Raw genomic sequence first — 27,194 nt, 5'->3', positions numbered from 1 at the left:
TCTTGGCAAGGAACATAAACACAGTAAGTTATGTTTAAGTAAACATAAACAGTTGAGACAGAAAATGCATGTGTAACAGTATAATGGATCCGTGCGTCAGGTCTTAAAGTGACAGAAGCATAATTTTCCTGTTGCCAAATAATGAGGTAATATAAAAAATATCTATATGGTATGTTTTCCCCTTGGTATCTATCGATGTCAAAATTGCGGCCAGTGAAAATGCTGAGTGGCCGGTAACTTTGGAAAACCGCTAGCCACAGAGGCTGGTAAGCAAAAAAAAAGTTAACATCAAGCCCTGTATTTGAATAAAAGCCTAAATTAAATTGGTTAACTGATCTTGTCTCTTTAGAAACATTGGATATAGAAAGAAAGAAGGGTAAGTAAATGATAGAATAAAAAATTTAAGTAAATTAGTGCATCTAAAAGAGCATTTTACTTCCAAAAGTCCCAACAGAGGGCGGGGCTATGACTTCCCTCAGCTGCCCTGCATTCAGTCCCATCACCATGGAGGGGAGCCCCAGGCTCATGTGAACACACAGGCCCAGTCTGCTTGTTCTCAAAGCCTCAAGGGATGAAAAAGCAACCCATCTGACGCAGAAGCACTGATATCAAGCAGACGAGAGCCTCCAGCGAGGCCCAAAGAGGCACAGAGACCAGTAGCGATGCCACTTCCTTGTTTGTTCTCTCTAACTCCACTGCATTCGATTATTAAATCTTAGTAACAACTCACTCCCCCTAATGTGCATGGTTTCTCCCTGCCCTCTCCTCTTTCTCTCTCTGCCTATTTAACTTCCTCGTTCTAATTTTCACTACAGGCATGATTGCGGCCGCTGTTTGATCTGACAAGAGACCCAGAGAGCAATCACACCCAGAGGTCCGTCACGCTAAGAATCCTCACTGTTCGTCATACCTCACTCCAATCTACATCAACACCCCCCAATCACCACCTCCTTCGACTGCATGGCAACCAGCTCCCATGGCAACCACTCCTACAAGGGTTGTATGGGGTGAGTACCAAAGCTTGATGGAAGGAAGAGGCTATGGGAGAAATGAAGCATGGAAATGATGTGCTACTGCAAACACATTTTGACTAATTGTTGTCTTGACACTACTTCCTGGCACATGGTGGGGAAAATTCACAGTTTAACTACGCATAAGTGTCAGGAGAAAGTTTAACATACCTAATGCTAATATTTATACAAAGAATCTCTTTGCCAAATGACTGGGAGTGTTTTTGAAAAATAGCATACACTGGTTTTCATTGGCTGATACAGCATAAAACCAATATGAATTTAATAGCAAATGAGACACCCCTCCCACAATTGTTGATTGACAGCAGCGTTTCAACACAGACCTGCACTGAGCGAGTCCGAAAAATTAGTGTTTCCTTACGAAACTAATGAGAATTTTTAATTAAAGTATATTGCAAACTTTTCATTTAGACCCTAAATAATCAAATTAACTTGTATGAAAATGGCATTATATGATAATTTCAAAATCAATATTAATTATAATTTTTTAACCCAATTTACTTACATAATGTGACATATTTCAAAGTGAAACAGGATATTTAACAAGAGAAAAAAAAAAAGTATGGCACAACTTCCATTGGTAATTGATTGGATCATAAAAAGTCGAAATTATAAAAAGAATGGAGCCAATGTAAATGCAAATTTACTAAAATAGTTATTTAATTTGTTAACATTATTCAATAGTCCATTGTGGCCAAAGTGATGTCAGTGAAACAGAAACTTAATTTCAGAGGAGTAGCGGATCATTACGTTTAATAAGTAATAGTTACACACCAGTTACACTTTAATTTACACTTTACACTTTAATTAACTACATGTACTTAGAGTTACGGTAAGGGCTTGTTACTGTAATTATGCATAATTTACTGTTATTACTACTAGTGAGTACTTGTAACACTACGTACCCTTAAAATGTAGTGTTACCAGATTTTCTTACTTTTTGTATTGGAGCAAAACAGCATAGAGAGCTAGCACTTTTGTTAAATATCCAAGCAGGCATGTTTAAATAAACCGACAATTTCAAAATGGCTAAATACCACACGATTAACCTGACTTATGTATAAATCTATCGATAGGTCAGAGTTAATGTCAACAGTGCTCACTGACATGCTAACTCAATTCTCCCCCACAAAGTCTACGTTTCCCTGAAAAACGTAATTAAATGCCACTGGGTGCACAGTTCACATTACACCCAAGACAGAAAATAAATAGACCACGGTGGGAAAGCACGAAAAAGGCCAGTGACTGACAATGACAAATGTCAACATGGCAGGACCTCCAACCACGTCCAAGTTCATATATTGGATAAACACAAAAACTGTTTTTAAATGTATTACCCACAATTATTAGACTGCAGCAGAATGGCGTGATGACTCAAGCATGTTTAATGGAGGTTTCCACCACACTGTTAAGAGTGAGTCAGGAAAAATAAGTGGAAAGGACTCGGAGAACAGGCCCACAGATGGCCCACAGCAGGGCTGGGACATGCCACATGGTTCCTTCTTGACACCTAGTGGCATCCAACACAGGGAGCAGAAGTGGACAACTTTGTTATGCTAATGGTGTGGGACAGCTGCTTGTGGTCATGGGGCGAACGTCACTGCATGAGTGGAACTAATAAAAAAATGCTAATGATGAACCTATCATCACAGATGACACTGGTCCCTATCCATGCCATTAAATGACAACAGTTGACATATAGAATTTTAGGGATGCATAATATATCGGAACCATAACAGTTATTAGCCAATATGTGAGTAAAAGTCTAAATTATATGTCAATAAAAACCTAAATTCAATCTGTTTATCATATAAAGCAATCATGCCTCTTCAGACAATTTTGGACTAAACCACTCAATTCATATGGATTTTACAATCTTTATGAAGCATCAAAGTGGTAGTTGCGTAGCTGTCAATGACGGGACAGAAAGCTCTCAGATTTCATCAAAAAGATCTTCATTTGTGTTCTGAAGATGAACAAAAGTCTTACGGGTTTGGAACAACGTGAGGCTACTGCCGTTCTATTTTAGAAATAAAAACACTTGTCTGACCCTGTTGTGTTACGCAACCAAGAGTTTTATTAAAGGAAGAGAAGTAGAAACCATTATGCTATAAGGCCATGCTACAAAACATTATCTCAAAATAATCCACTTTAAATTGAAAATATTCCCGAAATACCTGTTTGAAAACCTTCGATGTCCTTCAATACTCCAGAATTACAGACGGCTGTTATTTGTGGACTACATTGATTGTGCTTTAGTAGAGCCTTGGCTATAGTCTGGACACTTCACCCAGTGCATTGGATGACCTTCGCTAGGCAGATACAGTGTATTGATTCAAACTAAAAGGCAAGAAGCGCAAAGCAGACAGAATGAAGTTAGCACTCCATGCTAGAATGAAACGACTGTTATCTCCACCTCTAAACCAGTCAGTGAAAGTCATTTAAGCCACGGAAGCGCACCTTTCCATTAATGTTTTGTCTGGTTGTTAGGAAACAAAGCCTTGCGAAAGAAAGGGGGCCTCTGACTTAACAAAAACTCATTCAACCAAGGCTGAGATGCTTCCTGAAAACTTTCCCCACTTGATAACAATCATGAATATGGTCATGATTTATTTTAGAGCAGAGGAATATATATATATAGAATTGCATTTACATTTATTAATTTAGCTGACGCTTTTATCCAAAGCGTACAATTACTATGTCAGAGGTTGCACACCTCTGGAGCAACTAGGGGTTAAGTGTCTTGCTCAGGGACACATTGGTGTCTCACAGTGGATTCGAACCCAGGTCGCTCACACCAAAGGCATGTGTCTTATCCACTGCACCATCACATTATCTTTATTTTAACTATTACAATTTGATGAGAATTTAGTTATATAGTTACATATTAGCTACGTTTACATGCACCCAAATAATCCGTTGATGGCTCAATCAATCAATCCAAATGAAAAGCCTTTATGTAAACACCTCATTCGATCCGATATTCAAATCAAATAATCCAATCAATAGGAATAACTAAGCACGTAAACACTTGAATTGCACACGCTCATTTCCTCAATTTTACATTTAGATTACCTTAGATTTCCATAACCAAACACTCACTTTGGATGTGTTCACACTTAGTTCGGTTCGGTTGATTCGGACCAAAGAAAAGAAGAAGAAAAATGTAGTCCTGGTTTGCTTAGGATTCACATGGGCATTTTAACACCAAACATAAAGATACCGAACTTAAAAGCATTGGGATATGTTCACAAACTGATTGGTTGGAATTTATCACGTATATTTTGTGCCGAAACTTACCAAACATCCAAAACAATGCTGTGTGCTGGGATAAATGCGCTTGATGTATGTGCGTAGCCTACATATAATAGTATTTTGACCAGCTCAGAACTCATGAAGAGCTTATAAAATGTGTAGCATTTTGTTATTCTTAGGGTTGCATCTTGTGAGATCATATCCCGTTTATGGTTCTTTTACATGTCTTTGGTCTGTGTTGCGTTAATGTTTCATTCGAGTCTGTTTGGGAGCAGACCAAGACCCATCTTTTCAGCAATCTTGGTCCACTTGTTTGGTGCATACCAGTGTTTGGATGGCAGCATTCACACTTATTCAAATGAACCGCACGCCACTAACAGAGAAATCACACCAGGGTTCGTTTTAATCTAACCAAGTGTGAACACACCCTTAAAATTAATCTTCAAAAATCACTAATTACCAATTTAACAGCATAGCATGACATTATGAGATTATTGGCCAGGATTTCAATATCAGAAGTTCAATATTTCAAGAGGAGACAAATGTCATCTTCAAAATATCCAACAAATTCAGTCTGGATTCTTCTAGATCTAGGTTTTTGAAAATTTTACCTAAAAGACCAAAAAAAAAAAAAAAAAAAAAAAAACTGAAGAACACATAAAGGGTGAGGCTCAACAATGGCAAGGATTTGAAGAGGCCGGACGGGTGTGCATACAGAGCTTAAAAGCACGGATCACAGATGGTCACCGCGTCTCATCTTTCCGCGGGCCCCAGCAAATAATTAGCAGAGGTATGCTGTGCGGCCTTTGTCAGCACGTGCGTCTGTCAAACACTAGCGTGTGCCAGGAACAATGGCTGGACTACAAAGGGACACAGCCCGGCCTCCCCGGCACCAACACAATTGCTGTGAATTGCTAGGCACGCGCAACTTGGAACAAAAGGGAATGGGACGGGTACTGGGTGGCATCAAGCCGACACAAGGCCCACCCTCAAGGTACTTCTGGCCAAAAAGCTTCATCTTCAGCATTCGTTCTGTCAGCCTTAAAAAAGTGATTTTTTGAATCCTATATAAATATTGCATTAAACAGTGGCAGTAAAGACATTCAATATTTCTATTTCAGATAAATGCTGTTAATAAATTGTGCTGCTTGGTTCATATTGAGGAGCCCAACTGTTTTTAACACTGACAGTGATAAGAATTTTTTTCTTAAACAGCAAATCCATGTATTAGAACGATTGATGAAGCATGATGTGACACTGAAGACTGGAGTAACACTGCAGAAAATTCAGCTTTGTCATCACAGGGCATAAGTGACATTTTAAAGTATTCAAATCTTTTAAATTGTGAAAATATTTCACAATATTACAGTTTTTACCGTATTTTTGATCAAATCCAGCCTTGGTGAGAATAAGAGACTTCTTTCAAAAAAGGTTTCGGGTCAACATTCTGTCGAACCCTTAAAAGTTGTGCTCACAGTTTTGCAAAAGCGTGTATGCGTACGAGTAGTGAATGTATATGGAAGCGGGGTTAATTCAGTGTAAGGGAGGTCACACCAAAAGAAAGGAACATAAAAAGATCCTAACAGCTGGGACAGATCTACAGGGATACAATGGAGTCGGAGTGGGGGAGGGAGAGTGGCAGAAGAGAAATGGGACAGGGAAAAAAAAAGATGGGTAGACGGACCACCTTTCTAGAAGCCTGACAGGGGTCCTTTGTTACGGCAGCTGGTTGCAGGGAGGTCAGACCAGCTGTGCTTCCACTGACCCCCTCCCCCCGTCCCGCTCCGCTCCCTGACCAAACACAGCCAGCTGTATGAGGGAGGAGTTAGGGGGTTTCAGTGAGTTTGGGGGAGGGTGTCCACACAGTGTCCAAATCTTAGGACCCTTACGTCATGGCTCATTTCTAAGTGATCTGCTGATTCTCACTGCGGGATGATTAAGTGCTTCCAACATGGTTTACAAATGGATCCAGTGCTTTACATTAAATGGCTCTGGACCCCAAAGCATTCAGACTCTAAAGTAGAGGTAGATAGTGACAAATCAATAAATCATTTTGAGATTATCTGCATTTGCAACAGTGTCCAAATGCCTGAATAACAACCCAGATAGCAAACTGACATTGAATCAACGTGGAAATATGACATCGAAACAACGTTGATCTGACATTGTTTTGCTCATCGAATTAACGTTGAACCAACGTCAGACGCGTCATTCTTTCAAAACTAACGGAAAATCAACTTGAAATCAACGCGTTGTTTCAACGTTATGAAAGCAAACCAATTTTCGATTTCATTTAGCTTTGAAGAATGCCGCGTCTGACGTTGGTTCAACGTTAATTCGATGAGCAAATCAACGTTGTTTCAATGTCATGAGAGACGTCGTTTCCACGTCAGTTTGCTGTCTGGGAAGGGTGGTCAGTCTGGCTAGATTTTTTCAAAACAGCCTCGTCAAATGGACAGTACACTTTTTTGAGCATTATGTAAATGTACAGTTCTTTAAAGGATCATGTGACACTGGAGACTGGAGTAATGGCAGCTCAAAATTCAGCTTCATCATCACAGGAATAAATTACATTTCAAAATGTATTAAAAAATAATTGTAATTATACTTTGATATTACTGCTTTTACTATAGTTTTGATCAAAGTGATCAAATAAATGCAGCCTTGGTGCACAAAGAGACTTACATTACAAAAAAATACATTTAACACAAATTATTTTTAGTGTTTTTATAGATCATTTTTACATCAGTGTTAAATGACGGCAAACGTATGTTATCTAAACAAAACAATAGGTTAATGGACAATTAAATATCAGTCAATATGATTGGCATCAATAAACACAGATGAGCCAAAACATTTTGACCACCTGCCAAATATACTGTTATGCAGTGTCGACCCGCCGAGACATGGACTCTACAAGACCCACGAAAGTGTCCTGTGGTATCTGTATTTGGCACCAAGACATTAGCAGCATATGTAGGTTACGAGATGAAGCCGGAGTGGATTGAACTTGTTGGTCAAGCACATCCCACAGATTGGATTGAGATCTGGGGGATTTGGAGGCCAGAGCAACCCTTAAAGCAGGGGTTCTCAAACTTGGTCCTGGGGGGCCACTGTCCTGTAGAGTTTAGCTCCAACCCTGATCAAACACACCTGAGCAAGCTAATCAAGGTCTTCAGGATCACTAGAAACTCAAAGGTAGGTGTGTTTGATCAGGGTTGGAGCTAAACGAGTTTGAGAACCCCTGCCTTAAAGTCTTCTTCATGTTCCTCAAACCATTCCTGCACAACAGTGGTTCTCAACTCCAGTCTAAGGATATATCCTAACGAGCTGAGGATCTGAATCAGGTGTGTTAAATAAGGGAGACATACACAATATCCAGAGCAGTGGGTTGCAAGGACTGGAGTTGAAAACCACTGCTGTACAATGTGTGCACTGTGTTTTATCCTGCTGAAAGGTCCACTTCCACCAGGAAACACCATTGTCATGAAATTTGTCACGTAAATTTGACACATGCCACCCACATAAACATTGTTGCAGACCAGTCTGCAACAATGTTTATGTGGGTGGCATGTGTCAAAATTACGCCCACAAGATTGGCAGGACCCAGAGTTGCTGCTGAACATTGCCCAATGCATTACACTCCTTTCACAGGCTTGTCGTCGCCCTTCAGTGCATTCTGGTGCCATCACTTCCCCAGGTAAACGGCACACTTGTACATAGTCGTCCAAGTGATGTAAAAGAAAACGGGACTTATCGGACCAGACAACCTTCTTCCACTTCCAGTTCAGTACCAAAGCGCACATTCCCATTATTGGAGCTTTCGATGGTGGACTGGGATCGTCATGCACTCTGATTAGTCTGCAGCTATGTAGCCCCATACAAAGAGTGCAATACACTGTGTTGCGATACATTTCTCCCATAACCATCATTAAAATTTTGTGAGACTTGTACCACAGTAGATCTTCTTTTGGCTCGGATGAGTTGGGATAGCCTTCGTTCCCTTCGTGCATCGATGAGCCTTGAGCCATCCAACACCCTGTTGCCGGTTTGTGGTTTGTTTTCCCTGGGATCACTGTTGGTAGATTCTCACCACTACTGACCAGAAGCAACCCACAAGCCTCGCTGTTTCAGAGATACTCTGACCCAGTCGCCTTGCCATATCAATTTGGCCCTTGTCAAAGTCACTCAGATCTTTATTCTTGCCCATTTCTCTTGCATCCAACATGTTGATTACAAGAACTGATCTTTTCTTACCATCTTAACGACCCTAATCTTAATATGTGGCCTAGTTAGGTGATGATCAACAATATGAACTTAATCGCTTTGCCTGTGACTGGTCATAATGTTTTGGCTCATCATTGTTGGTGGTATACTATCTTCATTGGACATTGAGAAACCTCTGTTGGTTGACCACTAGTCAGACAGACTCTGACACAATCTGAATTCTAAAATAAAACAAAAAATTCACAAAACACTACCATGAGAGAGAACACATATGCTATGCATTGCCCCCCTTCTAAGACCATCTGCCTTAAATCCATAATGCATGTCACTGTATTACCTAAATGATTATTTTATTTTAGCATTAAAAGCTGTTAAAACATTTACAAAGAGAAACTATTGATCCCAGCATCTATCCAGCCTGCTCGTAAACCTCTATGTTAGGCCGTGTATTTTCAGGAAAGTCTTTGCTCTATTGATAAGACACGTCTCACTTAACCATGTAAAGTCCGCAGAGGTCCTCTTATGGTTTATAAGAATCCTATAATGGAAGCTAAAGTGGCAATACACAGAGCGGGAAGACGAAACGGCAGAGAACCATGGACATGAATATTCACTATATTTTTCAAAGAGTTCCAGTAGAGCTCTTATTACACTACATCATGTTTCCAGCTTTCTGCAATGACAGCCTGCAGGCACCGTTTCACAGTGGATATATTTGCAAGTGAAGTCTGACTTTGCACTGTGGATTGCTAATCAGGACTTGAGCTTGAGGTACACCAATGATATGAACAAACTGGAAAAAAAGACCCTATTAAGAATATTTATATTTTAGACTCTGAAGTTGAGGTCTGTCTGTTTTTCTTTGAGACTCTCAACTGAACGGTACTCAAGAACCTTCACTTGGTACTAAAAAAGAAGCTCAAAACGCACACAACGCAACAAGTAAAAATGTCTTGTATTCCATCAAAAAGAAAATTTGAATCATTGAAATATTCATATATGGTCCAATGGTTCATGCTTTTCTGCTGTTATCTCGGGACGCCTGTCCCGAGGTAAATAGTGTTCGTCAGCTCCAGTTTGTATCCAGCCTCTCACGGAGACTTAAAGGATTAGTTCACTTTTGAAAAAACTTTTGCTGATAATTTACTCACCCCCATGTCATCCAAGATGTCCATGTCTTTCTTTCCTCAGTCGAAAAGAAATTAAGGTTTTTGATGAAAACATTCCAGGATTTTTCTCCTTATAATGGACTTCCATGGGAACCAGGTCCAACCGAGGTCCAAACGACAGTTTATAACAGTTTCAGATGCAGCTTCAAATGTCTTTAAACGACACCAGATGATGAATAAGGGTCTTATCATGCGAAACGATCGGTTATTTCAAAGCTTATTCCAAAAATGTAACTTTTCTAAGGACAAATGCTAGCCTTTCTCCATTCTGTGAGGCGCGTTTGCAACGTCACGTAATACGTAATTACGTTCAAAAGGTCACGGGCGACGTAGCCAGAAGTACAGAGTCAGAGTGTTTACAAGTTGAACGCATAGGTTGAACGTGAAAACTAACTCAAACGCCGTTTACAAAAAAGGAATTAAAAGGTAAAACAACGATGTCGGACGATTTTGATTCTGTACTTCCGGCTACGTCGCCCGTGACCTTTTGAACGTAATTACGTATTACGTGACGTTGCAAACGCGCCTCACAATATATTACAAGGCTAGCATTTGTCCTTAGAAAAGTTACATTTTTGGAATAAGCATTGAAATAACCGATCGTTTCGCATGATAAGACCCTTATTCATCGTCTGGTGTCGTTTAAAGACATTTGAAGCTGCATCTGAAACTGTTATTAACTGTCGTTTGGACCTCGGTTGGACCTGGTTCCCATTGAAGTCCATTATAAGGAGAAAAATCCTGGAATGTTTTCATCAAAAACCTTAATTTCTTTTCGACTGAGGAAAGAAAGACATGGACATCTTGGATGACATGGGGGTGAGTAAATTATCAGCAAAAGTTTTTTCAAAAGTGAACTAATCCTTTAAGATGGCCCAACACCTGCGATGAGATGACTAAACGCCTGTGAAGAGACGACTCAACGCCGGCGATATGTTATGCCCTAAATTAATACATAAATAACTAACTGAAATACACTTTCTGTAAAGCTGAAAAGTCAGAAAGTTCAAGGTAGGTGTGAAACAAGGTAGGTGTGAAAGGGCCCTTAATTGTTTAGTTTGTCTCACGTCCCATTAAATTACATAGAGAGGGCGGGGTTTATTTTACTTTGACAAACCACCTGGGGGCAATCGAGACACTTTGGCTTCACTTTTCAGGACTTGTGTACCACGCTTGGCACAAACACACTAAAAAATAAAAAGTTAAGACTACATAATAATAAAATTGTTCATTTGCCCTCACCATGGCACCTACACAAAAAAAAGTAAACTGCTAGCATACAGGCTAACGAATGCTTAAAGAAATCCTATTCAGAGGCCATGTAAAGACTAATTATTTTTTCTAAACATATGAAAGATCTGGTAAAGGTCAACATCATCAACTCTTAGAGACATACAGACAAAGTTGTTCAACGTGCGACACATATACTTTCCAACTTAAATTATTCCCAGTCATCTTGGCTAGACTTGCCATTATCATCAGTGAAGAACTGGCTCAGTTTTCTGTCATCTGTCTTTTCCAATGCATGGGTGTGGTGTGTTTCGTTGTGCAGCATGCAAAGCAAATGAGTTTGTAAATTCTGAATACCCTGCTGAAAAGAAAACAGCTCAAACCAGTGTAAGCTAGAACACTTGACTTCATAATGCATATTGAAAAAGAGCTTGTGAAATGTGCTTCTTGCTTTTTTAGCCAGCAGGCTAACATTGGCTGTGGTTTATGGCCAGGTATGGCCTGGAAACAAAGAAAGCACAGGTTTCCTGGTTCATGTTATCAGATCTATTGTCAAACTCAAGATGGAGTGATGGATAATGGGGGTAAATGATTAAATTGTTATAAAACAGCAAAAGCTATTTTTCTTTGTGGAATTGAATACGTTTATTTTCTAGCCTCACTCAAACTGAAGAAAAACTGAAAGTGAGTGAAACCACTACACCATAGTGAGCAAATGCTGCAATAATAGATGTGATGGGCTCCGCAAAAGACATATTGATCGAGGGCAGGAGGGTAAACAGAAAACGGGATAGACAGATCCAACCTTCTCTGATTGTGCCATGTTTCAGTTGCATGTCAAATGGCATTTTTCTCTTTTTTAATTTTGTAATGTAGATGTTCTATAGAATTTTTGGACATTCTAGACTTCATACAGTTTACATTGTTCACATTGTTCTGTGTTTACATATAAAACTTTCCATAAACTCCTTCCTTCCACTTTAGGTCAACTGTTTGAGCATGGAAATGGTATAGGTGACACATGAAAGGATAATATTATCAGTCAAAAAGAAAAAAAAATGTGGTCAGACGACATCATGGCCACTTGAGTCAGATTTCATCAAAGGGAGGGTCTCTGATGCAATTCGTCAAGCCCAGCATTACTTTAAGCATCCCTGATCCATGAAGCACCATTCTCATCTTTATTTCCATATTTGGCCTATAATACACAGTCAAATTGAGACTGGGTATTTGTTTGTTTCCTCCGACTCTTCATCCTCCACCTAATTCCAGCGGGATCCTCGGTTACAGATGAGAGGATATGCAACATCTGTTCACCAGCTGAAGACTTCTGGCAGATGTTTGCAAAGGAGAGGATTGGAAACAGGGGAATGTCAGGATAGGGAAAGATGTAAAAGCTTCCACACCCTCCATCATTTCTCTGTTAGCATTAGGCATGAGTCACAGAGCAATTACACAGGGCTGGAGCGGCACAAACCCCGCCTACTTTACCCCAGTCACAGTCATGTGATGCTTTTAACCTTTCAGACGAGTATTTGTGGAAAGTCTAACTATCTTGGCAATCGAGCTGCATGATGTATTTTGCTGTGATCTTGTGTGTATTTTTTTTTTCGATACTAAAATACTATTCCAGCTCAATAAGCTTAGACATCTATGAGAATCTATTAATGACTATGGCATTCAAACAAAATATATTTATTTACTCACCAAAATTAGAGATTTAATTCAAATTAAACATTTAAGCAAGATAACTTATTTGTTTAGCAGTGCTAACTGGTTATCTAAGCGGTAAAAAAAAAAATACACATATTCTAGGGATGCGCGGTATACTATAAAAATACCGGTATATAATAAATTTCAAACGGTACAATATCATCATTTTGTTAAATTCGGTATTTGATGAGCTGCTGTTCCGAAGTTCTCCACTAGGCGGCAGTGCGCTACCGAAACTGACGCGAGTCACGCGAAACCGGCAAACGAAGGAACACGGTGGAAATGAAGCTCATTCGGATTTCTACACGCCCGAAATTAATAAATAGAGAGAGCAGTATGAGTGAAATAAGGCACTACTTTGCCTACTAAATTAATGAGAATAGTGTAGAACCAGACCTCAATGCACCGCTCTGCAAACTTTGCTTTCAATAATGTGTTGCCATGGAATGCAAGCGCTCGTCAGTTGCTCATCGTGACTTGTTCAAGAGATCAACTGGTGAGTTCATCATTCAACTGATTTAATTTAGACTTTTATTGAACACTGAACAGCGCACATACATAAGAGCTTATCAATTAAATATGATACGGTAAACACGAAAGCTCAAATCTTCTTGCATGACACGCTAGAACCAATTCAGTTAAGTTACCGTCTTATGATCTCATCATTTTTGCAGTTTCAAACAAATATATTCATTTAATTTGAATTAATAAAGCATAAAAGTGATAGTAAAATGAATGGCATTACTGTCGCTGTGGCGACCCATAGAGAGAGAGAGAGAGAGAGAGATGGTAGTAATATAAATATTAATAATATTAGCCCACAATTAATTTTGTCAACATTCACTAAGGAACCTGGGCTAACAATATAGCATTGATTAATCTAGATCAATCAGTAATAAAATGACCTAAAAATGTAATATCCTAATAAATGTTTAGCATCATAACATTACTTTTTGCAATGCATTATATGCATAATATGAACCCAAACACAAACAGTAACCAAACCAAGATGAATAAATGCAATAAATGTTGATAATTCTCTGTTGATGCGTGACAGCAAATGGTTTACGTCATTTCATTATTCTATTATGTTAATCTATTATTATAGATATTAACCTATTTTAATTGTATAATATCAGTGTTTTTTTTCCCCAAATCAAAATTTTACCTACACATAATTTGTTTATTTTTTTAAAATTTTGATATTTTTTATTATTTTTTTTGGATACTTTTCTTTGCACATATGGTAGTTGAGAGTTTCAAGCAGTGTTTAATAAAATTGTTTCAATTCACTTAAATTTAGACTTTTTTCCGACTGTGGTATCGATTTAGTATCGATACCGAGGTATTAGGTTCTGGTATCGTATCGAAGCCAAAATTGTGGTATCAAGCCATCCCTAACATAATCATAACAATAGATATAAACCATCCCTTGTTGTATAGCAAAGGCTATAAAATAGCCTACTATGAAGTGCTGCAGTGATGATGTAGGCCTAGAAAAGTTAGTATCACCTTGTTCCCTCTACAAAAGGCCAATGGATTTTAAGCTCTTTGACCAACAAATGTTTATGATTTTGATCAGCCATTACAAGCGTTACAAACACCTACAAATACTTTTTGGTGTTATTTTTGTTTGATTTTTTGCACAATACTTATACTTGAGCCACTGTTGTCACATGGAATATTTAAACATTTACTTCATTGACTTTCTAGGCCGTCAAGTTTCGATCCCAGCCTATGTAGCAGTGATCCACCTCTCAAATTTAATCAAAAATATCTTCATTTGTGTTCCGAAGAAGACGAACGAAGGTCTTACGGGGTTGGTACAGCATTGGGGTGAGTAATTAATGACTTAATTTTCATTTTTGGGTGAACTAACCCTTTAATCTAGTGCATTGTAATTTGTAATTTCTTATTTGTATTTTGTCATTATTTATGCTGCTTTGCAAAACAAAAACTCCAATGTTCAATCAAATCAATTTCCTCAGTCCCTCGTTCACATCTTAAAACTAAAGGTGACCGTGCGTTTTCTTTTGACACATTTCTAAAAAAAAAAAGTTGTATTGGATACTATGTCTCTGTTTTTTTTAAGTATGTTATGGAAACATTCTTTTTGTTCCATGTGGTGCCATAAATGGTGCAAAAAAAATATATATAACACACACTGCTGCTTTAATGGAATGAAATGACAACATTTAAATCCGTTTTCACAAATTTGATTGTCTAAGACTTATGACATAATGGAAAACACAGCACAGTTAACAGCATTAATCTGTCTGTAGGTGTGGGAATTTGCTTTGCTTTTATCTTCTAGGTGTTTTCAATAGAATTAAAAGCTAACAGCAATGCATCTGCAAAAAAAAATCAAGCAACTCCCTGCTGTTTCAGGCATTCAGAAAAAGAACAAAGGCATCAGACAGGAGATGCTACTTCATATTTGAAGAGTGCCTCATCACTGCAATCAGTGGGGAATTTCATTTCATTTTTTAAATGCGCTGGTCTCCCTGACTTTGAAGTTGTGCCACACAGGGGAGCTCTCTCAGTCACAAATAGAGAAACGCTACGTATATCCATTTCGTTTCTCTATCCCTGTTGCTCTCGCTCTCTCACTCACTTTCTCTTACATAAGCACACGGACTGCTGCGGATGCTTTACAAGAGTAAAAAGTCTATGAGAACACAGAGCATGAGCTCTTGTAAAGCATCCGCAGTGGTTCTGTTTATTATGGCTGAAACACACTGCTCTATTCTTACGGTTTTCAGTTTCATCTCCTTCCTTAACGCAAGTCCCTGAGATTCCCATTTACTCATCATTTAGGAAACAGTATAAACAAGAACAATAACTCAATTCTCTACAAATGAATAGTGAGGTGCCATGGTGGTTAAGGTCAACATGAAATCTGTCTGTAATGATGTTTTGTTCCTATAGTGTGTATTCCTATAGTGTATGGCAATACACACACTATAGGAACAAAACTGTTAAATCTGCATTTTTATCATCATGTTTGTGGTTTCTCACATTTTGAAAATCTGATAAGATTTCAAAAATCTTTTAGTGTGGGCCAGCCTTTAGTGAACTTAAGAACTGATCTAAATCAAACAGAGTTTGCGAGTCTAGATCTACAGTACATGTTACACTCTTTAAACCAAGCAAGCATCACTATATTACCCATTATGAGCACTCGGAAGGTAAAGAGCTGTATCACTGTCAGTTGAGATCTCACTGTAAAGTCCATTTAAGTGCGTTCATACATAATGTAAAGTCATGTACTAGTGGATGTGTTATGATATTCTTAATGCAGAACGTGTCCAACGTGCAGAATCCAACGTGTGCATGACGTGTAAAAGTCGACTTTAGAAATTGAGCTAAACGACTTTGATTTTCACAGCTGAATGCCATGCACACTTTGATGTGATTACTTTGAATGACTCCAGGACTTTCCACACAAATGCAGAGGCAACAGGGAGAGTCATTTTTTCCAAAAGTTGCCTGCTAAGTTTCCTGGCAAACGATTTCTACATTCATATAGCTACATAAGTCCTCTTGCAAATCAAATCCTAATAAATGAATGGTCTTTTGTATGTATGCAGTATAAAAATATACCAACTAAATATATTTCTAATAAAACACACACATATAGTAGCGGAGCCAGTACAAATACTGAACTAGAGATCTAAACTGGAGCAAAGCACAAGCTTGTTATGTACCATGTGGACCAGAAGATGATCTTTTCATTTGATACATTATGAAGGCCTGGTGGTGAGATAAGCCACAATCTTTTGTCAAATTATGAGACATGACAATAAATAAACCAAATCACAAAGACACAAATCCCTCGACACAATTCACCCATTGCAATTGAAGAATGGCTCAGCAAAAAAACGGAAATGGCTTTTTCAAGCAACTGCTCTGTGTATGGCGCAGAATTGTAGTCCATTGTTTAGAAGTCACACCCTTATTATTACAAAGGAAATGACATCCTTCTCAGTGCCACGGCTTAGATGGCAGCCGTCTGATTGCCCTTTGCCCTTATGCTATGTGGTTTCAGCTGCTGTGTCCTCTTGTTCATCCATCTGGATAACAATGGGGCGCAGACTTACACCACAGACACGCGGAACAGACGGTACCCACTCAGGACAATTAAAAAAAAAACATTCAGCTTTTATGGACATGCAGTCCAATAGTCAGTGTGACGAGTGATTAAATAGTGCAGCAAAGAAAAGTTGCTTACAGGGTACTTTTACAGTTTGTGTGAATTACTTTCACACCAGCCCAAGAAGACTGTACACTAGGGGAATGAATAGAAAATAGCCTACAATCATTCATATTCTTGAACAAGATTTCTTAAACTATCCCATATAGGCTTGCATTTTGGGTTTAGAAGTGCAAGTACAAGACTGAATTAGTATTTTAATTGAATAAATCAATTTATTAAGATATAAGTTGACTATTTAAGAATATATAAAGTATTTGTAATGTACAAAGCTTAATGTAATGTAAAAAATTAAATACTACCTTAATTTAAGTAAAATCAAACTGGGGTCAAAGTTACAACCAGCAGTACTGATGAAAAGAATCGAGCTGGACTTCTGAACACATGAGAAGAAATGCCAGAAATTACTGTAGCAAGTTAAATGGATGATAAAAATGATGTAAAAATTAACACTGACATCTTATGATATAATGTAATGTGGGAAAACCACACAAGACTTGAAAGGGATATTTCACCAAATTGAAAATTCAGTAATCATTTTATGTCATTCCTCTGTGTGTGTGAACATATTCTAAAATATGTTTGTTTGATATAAATATATTTTCTTTCTTTTTTTTTTTTTCCTTCACCCATTAAAGTCAGAAGACTCCAATGTGGTTTTGGACCTTATTGACTTAATGGCATCGCATAGGCATAAAGAGTTTTATATATATATATATATATATATATATATATATATATATATATATATATATTCTATTGTGTTCCACAGAAGAACTATTTTCAAATACTTCAGTATACAGCCTAATTTTTATTTGCCAGCAGACGCTTGCCAATGCATTCAAGTATGACAACATCAACTAAGAACATAAAGATAATTAATATACTTTTTTGTATTTTAATCATTCTGTGCTAATTATTATGTTGCTGATATTGATAGTATACATAAAGTATCTGTACACTGCAGTCCTGTACTCATATTTCATTGAGGGCTCTGACAAACTCCTCACAGTGTAAGGCCTAACCATTATTGATCAAAAACAGTCATCTAATTATTGATGAGGATGGCTATGCGTTTCTAATAAAGGCATACTATCACTCTCAGCAGAGACACTTCATAAGTGTTACATAATTTTACACTGGGTCATGCTATTATCATTTATCATATAGGTGGTGTTTTATGATGCTGTGTGTTCAAAAACATCTGCATTCTAACATTCTTGTGTCTCCAGAAAAGGAAGTCTTGATGTTATATTTTTTTTAACCCCATCACACCTTAAAACTCAAAGGCAATAACTCCATCATTTATATCTTCATGTTTTATCATAGATGGATCTGATGAAACAGATATGAGCAGACATGCAATCCCAAATCACTTCAGCTGTATTATATGATATCCTTAAACAATAAATAATGCATGTTAAATGAGAGCACAGATTGCCATTGGGACTTACCGAATAGAAGGATACTACAATGAGTGTCCGTGCCGCCTTTTGTGTAATCCAGAGGAAATATGGGGGAAAAAATATTTGAGATTATTCTACATCAGAATTCCTCGCGAAACCGAGGCTCTATTAGATGCACGTGGCCGGAGGTGCTTCAAATGGTCGTAAATTTTAAACACGGTCGTGAGAAATGGACGGATTTTTGATAATCTCTGCGTTTGTTATTCAGTGAGCAGCAGTCACTGGCGCATAGACTGCGCTCCTCCCGCGGCTCCACCCGCTAGCCCCGCCCATTTGACGAGCCCATTGGCGCACACGGACGTTTATGCAAATTTTCTCTTCCCGCTGATGTTCAAGAGTCTGAATGGGACCATACAAGTATCCAGACGGCAGGCATAAAATACCGTCATCTAGAGGCCAAACCACACTTTTCTGAACGTTTCTGTATTTCTAATAAATAAAAATATTTAAGCAATACGTACTATAATAATACTAATAATACTTACTACTTACTATATATATAATAAAAAGATCAAAATATAAAGCTCTGAGAAATTCAATAATAACTCATTTGCATATTAATGTACCATTGTATTTACATTTATTCCAAGGATTGTAAAGAATACTACTGGTACTACCATGGAACATGTGGAAAACATGGATCATTTTTAGTGAATTAATAAATAAATAATCAGAAAATATGCAGAATATATGGGTGTGACCTCCCCATACAAATAAATATGGGTGTGATTTATTTGAACAGGTCCTGTTACCATATCACCTTTGAAGTAGTAGATAATTATATTTATGTATCAAAGTATTTACTTCAGTTTTCACTATGTACTGCATGTTAGTGGTCTCTTAATTCAGTGGTCCAAAAACTATCAAAAAGACTGTGTAATATTTACACTTTAGATTAAACCTGTATTTAAGTCAAGTCAAGTCACCTTAATTTTTATAGCCCTTTTAACAATATAGATTGTTTCAAGGCAGCTTTACAGTGATAATAGGAAATGAAAGCACCAGAGATTGTTTTGGCTTTACAGCAGCTCTAGAATAAAATTATTGTCCAGTTAAAGTTAGTTTTAATTGATTCTCTTCTGTCACAACGATCATTAGTTATTAACTTAGGGGCCGCTAACACGACACCATTCTAACAGAAAATCCTTAATGCGATCCGGCCGCTCATTTACACAAATCAGTGCCTGGTGGCTCGAGAACGCAAACCTTGAAAAGGTTCAGAGGTACAAGCCTCGAAAAATGTATAATACAGAATTTTTTATCACTAATATTTACTGTCTGCTACACCAGTTGTTGTCACATACTTTTAATGATGAGAAGAGAAATACACACATTTCTTACTTGGTATAAACATGATGTTGCAAATCAAACTGTGCAGTCAAATTCAATTGTTAGATTTATATCATTCACAAGAATTCTGATTTGTAATTCACTCCACTGGAGTAAAACCGTTATATTCATTGCTTACAGTGGCATAACTTTAAACGCTTGGCAATGATCATAACAAGGGCCTTGTTAACTAATTCTAAGAAAATCTACCTTTGCATTCAGTTTTTTTTTTCAATCAAAGAAAATAAAAGGGAAAAACATACTGACACAATTGCACTTTTTATGTATACATATAAATAAACATCTGTGTGTCATGATGATTTTGAAGTTCTTGAGTGAGTAAATGGTCACATATAATCCTCAAAACCTAAACCTGCGTGCATTTTTCCTGTCGTTGACGTTTGTAGGCATTGTAAATATCAAGGAACATTTTTCGGCAGGAAATGCGGGCCTTTAGCTTAGAACAGATGAGGAATGAGCCAGCCATTTTGCGGTGCAGAGAGTAAGTCTCCTCTGGAGGAGGAGTGAGACGGTGTTGAAGCATGACAGGGATCAGGCTCTGGATACGCTGTGTGGTACTCTGAGTGCCAAAGTCAAACACTTCCGAAGAAGCAAATGCTTCACCGAGGATCATCACTGCCTCCACGTGTGCATCCTTGAATGCCTGAAGAGAATAAGATTTTGTTAAGGAGGACAGTCTAGAAACAATAGAGAAAGTAATGGCTTTAAATATAGAGAAGTAAAGGGAAAAGTGGATAGAAAATATGCGAGACAGTAAAACTATTGGGCATGAGGATTATAAACTATATAAAGCCACAAACCTTGGCTTCGAAACCGGTAAGGAACTTCAGGTCTTTAGATTTCTGCAGAACAGTTGCCCTGTCTCCGACTGACGCTGCATGAACCACCTTGAATATATACATTATATACACACTTTAAGAAAGATACTGTACATAAAAGGGAACAAAGGCAGTAATGATGTTCTTTTTAACATTTACCAATATCTTTTGCATCATCTTACATTGTAAGTTCTATTGTGATTTTTTTTTTATAATTCACATATTTATTATGTCACTGTATGTGTATATGATGACAAAAATAGAAATTCCTTTTAAAAACAAAAATCTCAACCTCACTTTTTATGCAAAACCCCTTAAGTTGTGTAAAAATATTCCCAAATTCTGTACCTCTATGTAATCATCTGTGAATGCCTCTGGGTAATCTCGGCAGGCTCCAAAGTCCAACAGAAATATCTGTTATGATGAAGAACAAATTATCAAAGTTATACATTCTGTTTTAATGGGGAGAAGTGGAAAGGTGTAATAGCACCCTGAACACAAACAGACATGCAATTAAGAAATTATAAAGTTCAAAATATACAATATTACAATATATACAATTTTATATAACCATTTTCTATAAATATAATTTTAATTTAATATTATTATAATGTAATAGAAGTATTTTAAAATGTAAATAATATTTCTGTGATGGCAAATCTGCATTTTCAGAAATCATTCTAATATGATGATTTGCTGTTAAAGAAACATTTATTATTATTCTCAATGTTGAAAACAGTCATGCTGAGCAAACCTTTTTTAGGATTCTTTCTATTCAAATAATCCTGAATTTTGGATGTGACTGTTTTCAAATTGTCTTTGTCACTTTTGATAAATTTAATGCAAACTTGAGCATAAAAGTACTCATTTCTTTAAAAAAAAAGGGGGTCTAAGATTAAATGTGACCTTGACGTGATTTCTAAAAAGTGATCAAGACCTTCAGAGCTGATTGAAACTGATTGGACTGAAGAACACATGCATACAAATTAAAAGTTTTGAGTAATACAGAATGTGTGTGAGATGATTAAATGTGTTAATGTGAAACTATAGATGAGCAAATACATCCGAATTTACAAACACACCTCAGTCAACAGTGTCTTAGTGGTTGCTCACCTTGTTCTGTTCACTATTGTAGAAGAAGTTGGACCAATTGGGGTCTGTCTGCATGAAGCGGAACTCAAACAGCTCTCTCAAACACAACTGCAGGATGTTAAAACTTATCTACCGAATAATGGTGAGAAAGAAAGTTCATTTTCAGAGTGAAATAAAATAGGATATCATTAGATATACAGTAACAATATTGCCAAATCAGTAGAAATACTATTGTAGGTTATTCACACAACTCTTAGGTAACAACGCATCAAACAGTATATCTTTGATTACAACACAAAAATGTACAAAAAAATGTAAGCAAATGTATCAATAAATCAAACAAAAGCTTATTGCAAATGACTGTTCTTGATTTAAAACTCACCTCATTTCTAGTCTCCTGACTCAAATCAACACAGCAGTCCAGTGGAACTCCATTAACCAGTTCCATGGTGATCACACGACGACTCGACAACTCATCAAAGACCTCAGGGACCATGAATACTGGATCTCCTTCAAGCAAATTTCTGTGAGAGCCAAGAAAAATAGACAATAATGTGTAAAGGACTGCTTTCAAAAACATTACCGACCCCAAACTTATGAATGGTAGTGTTATTATGCTTCATTCAAACGGTACACAATCCAGATATCTATTATAACTGAATATTTATGATATACCTGAATCGCTTTGCACACTCTGTCTCTCTCTTGTAGTCACACTCCCATGCCAGCTCCCTCTGAAGCACCTCGAGACTACTGTCAGCAAACAGACCTGTTCAAATAAATCAACAGCTACTGACATCCCACACAATGTGTATGACTCAAAGCTTTTTGAACTTAATGTAAAAATGAAAACAATTGCCAGTGCTCACCATCAGGCAGCACAACACTCATCTTCAGAACAGACATAAGATTGTTGATGTCACTATGAATGCTCTCAGCGACACCTGGGTACTATATCAAAAAAAAAAAAAACACATCAATATAAGTTGCAAAACCTTTGACTGCTGAAACCAGAACATGAAAAATTCAGTCTAATACCTGTATCTTCATAGCAATTTCCCTCCCATCAAGCAAAACTCCACGATGCACTTGACCAATGGAGGCAGCAGCAAAGGGTTTTTCCTCGAATAATGAGAGTTTCTCCTTCCATCCAGACCCTAAGTCTTCCTCAAGCACTTTCTACACATAGGGTTTCAACATAGTTGGAGAGATATCACAAAGTGAACATAACGATATCTGAAAAACATCAGTTAGAAGAAACTATTAAGGGTTAGAAGCAACACTAACAACTGCCATCAATGTCAAATAATGCATTTTTGTCCTCCTGGGAAGTTCGTATTTACAAAGTCAGGAGTGTACAAGTCACTTTTGTTAAAGAAAGATGGCGTTTCACCTTCTCTTAATTACCTACACAAAAATGCAGCAAGGCTCTACTTCTAGAAAATGAAGAACAAAAAATGTGCATCAGATGTGTTTTGCACATTTTTTGCAAATGGTTTTTATTTTTTTATTGGTTTTAATTTATGAAGCCACTGTATACTTTATCATTGCTATATTACAATGCTATCATATTTATCTATTTATTTTGTGTGCAGGGAATTAGCTTATTTTGTAGTATATAAAAAAGCCTGACAATATGACTGCTAAATACCTATTAATATTGTGGTGAACTACCACGTTTTTCACTGACAAGCCCCAAACTCGTACAGATCAAGGCTTAATAAAAATCCCGACCTTCGCACTCATATTTACCACAATGTGATGGCATTTATGTGCGTTCAACTCATAAATGTGATATTTTCAACATGACTTGAACACACTAATACCTACTCAGCATAGTCTATAGATAAAAGTAATAAAAGACTATTAGATGAGAAACTTTTACATAATTAGAAATTTTACATTGGCAACTGACTGAAACAAATAAGTTTAAATTGATGTACAGAAATTAAAAGTGAAATAAAAAATGAATTAAAGCTAAATATAAATATAAAATTAATTATTAAAAAATACAAAAGCAACATTGATAAAACAAACTAAAATTAAACTAAAGTAATAACACTGCTATGAAAATGTCTATCTTTATTTCAAGCTAGTGTCTTAACAGTATTTTTGATTAATATTAAAACAGCTTGGTAGTAAAAAGAGTGTTTCCAGCATTAACCCAATTATTTCAAGACATCAATGCATTTTAATGTTCTGTGGTTAATATTTTATAAGAGCTTCACAAATAATAACTGTATCAATGAAGTGTAACCACTGTAACTTACATGCATTTGCCAGGCTGGCATGAAGTCTGCACTTTGTCGAACCCTCTCAAATATTTTCTGCAGTTGCGGGTTAATGAAGCTATTATCTATTGAGGACATAAAAAATTAGAAACATCACAGATGAAAATTTCTTAACATCACAAAATAAAGTACCTAATTCTTTTTGTGCCTTTGGAATGCTTAAATAATATTTTGTGAAAAGCAACAAAGAACAGAAAACATCTGGAAGTTTCAAGCTCTAAAATGGGGCTCTTGAAACGGGAATATGAACAATTGAAGGCACTTGGTCCCAAAGTATTCAAAATAAAATAAAATGATATACCCTGAATGCTTAGCATCTGTCCAATCTTGAGGGCCGCTCCTCTAACCTTACACAGTGTGTTCACTATTCTCTCTGCATTGGCCTCTGACAGGAAAGGAGAGTCTAAAAGAGCCCCCATCTCTGAAAGTGAAAGAGACCAGAAGAAATTGGACTCTCATATACACCCAATGACAGTTTTAGAAACAAGGCAATGGGTACCACATACTACCTGAGCGTTTTCCTCCAAAAGACTGTTTTGCCACCTCAGCAATGGCTCCAATGCCTAGACCAACCACTAATCCTACAAAAGAAAGCAGCACAATTATTATGAATAGGACAATTAATGCATTATTAAGGTGCGACCATATTTATCAATAGTGTAGCGATGTAAGAGAAGCCAAGTAGCTTTCTTTTGGTCAACACGGCAAATCTACACAACCATTTTAACCTCGTTGCGAAATCCACTTGGGGAAACCTTTCGCTCTCACATAAATATAAATATATATATAAAATTACAACAATATTATAACAATGGCAATTAAAAGTAATACAGCAATATAGAGTTTTTTTGTGTGTGTGTATTACAAACTGTCTCCAATGCAAATATTAAAACTGAAAATCACTGACCCCCAAAATTGGCAAGGCGACTGATCCGCGTAGCAGGAACCTTCCGCTCTCTGGCTCGTTCGCTAAGCTGCAAAGCATCAACATCGTACTGCTCAATAAAGTCTACAAATGTATTTAGTCAAAAAAAGAAAAAAGATCATAAACGAGCAGCACATGCTGGAAAAGAAACTGTAAATAGACACTTTTCATTCTAAACAATATAATTAAATGAAAAATACATCCCAAAATGCCATCAGAGGAGCTTTAATTTTATTTTGTTATTTTTGTTATTTTTTTTATATTCCTATTTAAGTTTAATTATTTTTCATTTCATTTTTAATTTTTATTAATAAACATTCATTTATTTATTTTTTATTTAAGTGCTTCAACTTCGATGCAAATACATTTCTATTTCTAATTTTTCGAATAGTTTTAGTTTACATTTTCAACATTCATTAATTGTAAATCACAAGACAAGTTTTCAGAATTTATTTCCAATGTTAAGATTTAAAACCTCACCTTTTGCCGTACAGGCCTGGCAATATTCTCCTTTGCCTCCCGCGCCTTTTTAATGTCTTCAGGGCTTAACCTGGCCACCACAGAATCGTGGACAAACCTAGTATGGTGATGAGACATCGACACATGTAGAAATCGAGTGTTTTGACCAGGCCAACCAGTTCCTTTGACCGTGCCAGTAGGTGCAGCAAAAGGCGGCTCTGACGTTTCATCCCTTCCATCTTTGCTGGAAATATCTGGGGGCATTTCAGAGCCGACTGCCCACTTTGCTGCTTCATCCGGGTCCATCTCCTCCCACTTCTCAATGTCAGGAAACTCGTCAGTCTTGGGAGTCTGAAAATGTCCATTTAAAAATAACATATGTTTGCAATGTAATTTCTCTTATTATGTTCATTCATATCTATAAATAGGCAGAGAGATACATCTTTATGAATTCACTAACCACGCTTTCTCCCATTACAGTGCCCATCACACCCTCGACCGCCTCCGTTGCAGCTTTGACCCCTGCACCAAAGGTCGAGTTACAGGCCATCAGTCGGAGTTGTTCGCCCTGAATGTTGGCAAAGGCAGCACCCACCTTGCTGGCCCCCCTCATCACCTGCAGCACTTCCGCCAACATCACTGAAAATCACAGGTGAAGAGGAACCTTCAAACGTCATATCATTACTGAAAAGTACAGACCAGGCAGTTTTCCGTTTTAGATTTGATCTATTTCCAGTTAGTGATTTAGTGCTTCCACTTAGTCTTATTTCAGTTAGTTGCTTTGGCAACATTTCTCATTTCCATTTAATGTTTTTTAGGTAATACTAATAATAATAATTTGTAATATTATGTAATATTTTATTCTAATCATATAACATTGTTACATCATATAATGTCCCTTTGCTTGTCATTGTGAAACGCATGCATTTACAATTCAGCATTTGCAAATGTGCAATTAGGCTTGATGTAAAGTTAAGGCACATTACAGTGCATTTATCCCATGTCCAAATTTAATGACATGGGCATTAATAATACTATTGAATACTACTGTATTAAAAATATATCCGATCAAGTAGCATTTAATAAATAAGTACAGCGGTGTAGTTTTCTAACAACAATAATACTTACTAGTGTTGAGAGATCAGTATCCTTTTTAGCGTCTATGAGAAGTGTCCTTTCTATTACGCACACCTCTGTCTGTTTTGCAACCACTACCGGACACGGAAAGACTCTGGAGATTGACAACTGACATAGCCAACCAAATTTGCAGATGTCAAAAAGGGGTTGGTTTTGGTGCTGACAACCAATCACGAGTGGAAACCAAACACGTTTAACATGGTAACCATAGTATCAGTTTTGACATACACGTCTTGGGCCAATAGAATTTGGTACGGGGCGTATACAAATGGCTCAGTGACCAATGATCTGATCCTGTGGAGGATAACGCCTCATACTGGCCAGTGTGAGAAGTGCAGTTACTAACGACGGTGTAGCTGATTTTGATTGTGTGAAGCGCAACTAGCGGAGCTAAGTGACTTCCATTTGACTTTCAGGAGGAATTAATAGCATATTATTATAAAACTGCAAAGTATGTAGGTGATTCTCCAGTAGAATATTATTAAATAGCCCATTTAAAAAAAATAGCCACATCCACACTAAATAAATCAAAGATTATATTGTTAAAATGTTTTTAATTTTTTATTTTTTACGTTACATAAATGCACCGTTCATGTTAGCCTAGGGCCTAACTATTTTAATAAAATTATGGCATTATCGCTTTCCACCCCTGAAACCATGTGTCGTTTCACATTACGAAATAAATGTTTTTCTCCAAAACCTGTTGGCTATAATTATTGGCACCCTTTTTGCATACTATGGGTAACCAGAATCGGATGTGTGGCATATTTGGTCTCTATAACCTGGTACTTTGAAGATCGAAATGACTGTGTAGCCTA

At 37.2% G+C, this 27,194-nt stretch overlaps 2 protein-coding genes across 2 annotated transcripts in view; both read right to left on the bottom strand.

The window, feature by feature from the left end:
- numbl (NUMB like endocytic adaptor protein) overlaps window positions 1-18,548 on the bottom strand; it is a 52,512-nt gene extending 33,964 nt beyond the window's left edge. The window contains exon 1 of the mRNA XM_039670899.2: window positions 18,293-18,548. The gene's annotated coding sequence lies outside the window, so the exon portion shown is untranslated. The remainder of the gene's footprint in view (window positions 1-18,292) is intronic.
- Window positions 18,549-19,868: 1,320 nt separating this feature from the next.
- coq8b (coenzyme Q8B) lies at window positions 19,869-26,475 on the bottom strand. The gene is made up of 15 exons (XM_039671197.2): window positions 26,368-26,475; window positions 25,700-25,878; window positions 25,261-25,590; window positions 24,763-24,829; window positions 24,365-24,436; window positions 24,157-24,276; window positions 23,835-23,920; window positions 22,603-22,743; window positions 22,434-22,515; window positions 22,240-22,333; window positions 21,947-22,088; window positions 21,586-21,693; window positions 20,821-20,886; window positions 20,455-20,541; window positions 19,869-20,297 (listed from the first exon to the last, which is right to left on the bottom strand). Coding segments are annotated over exons 1-15 (1,872 nt in total). The 5' UTR covers window positions 26,369-26,475; the 3' UTR covers window positions 19,869-20,000.
- Window positions 26,476-27,194: the final 719 nt, after the last annotated feature.

The sequence above is a fragment of the Pimephales promelas genome, chromosome 16 (assembly GCF_988280905.1).
Source record: "Pimephales promelas chromosome 16, fPimPro1.hap1.1, whole genome shotgun sequence".
In the NCBI taxonomy this organism is placed as follows: Eukaryota; Metazoa; Chordata; class Actinopteri; order Cypriniformes; family Leuciscidae; genus Pimephales; species Pimephales promelas.
The sequence above is the reverse complement of the archived record's forward strand: the minus strand, read 5'-3'. Positions and strand labels throughout refer to the sequence as shown.

Coding starts and splice junctions, on each gene's coding strand:
- coq8b (XM_039671197.2), bottom strand. Junction 24,277..24,364: donor TTTTGGAGGAAAACGCTCAG/GTAGTATGTGGT, acceptor TTTCACTTTCAG/AGATGGGGGCTCTTTTAGAC. Junction 23,921..24,156: donor ACAGATGCTAAGCATTCAGG/GTATATCATTTT, acceptor TGTCCTCAATAG/ATAATAGCTTCATTAACCCG.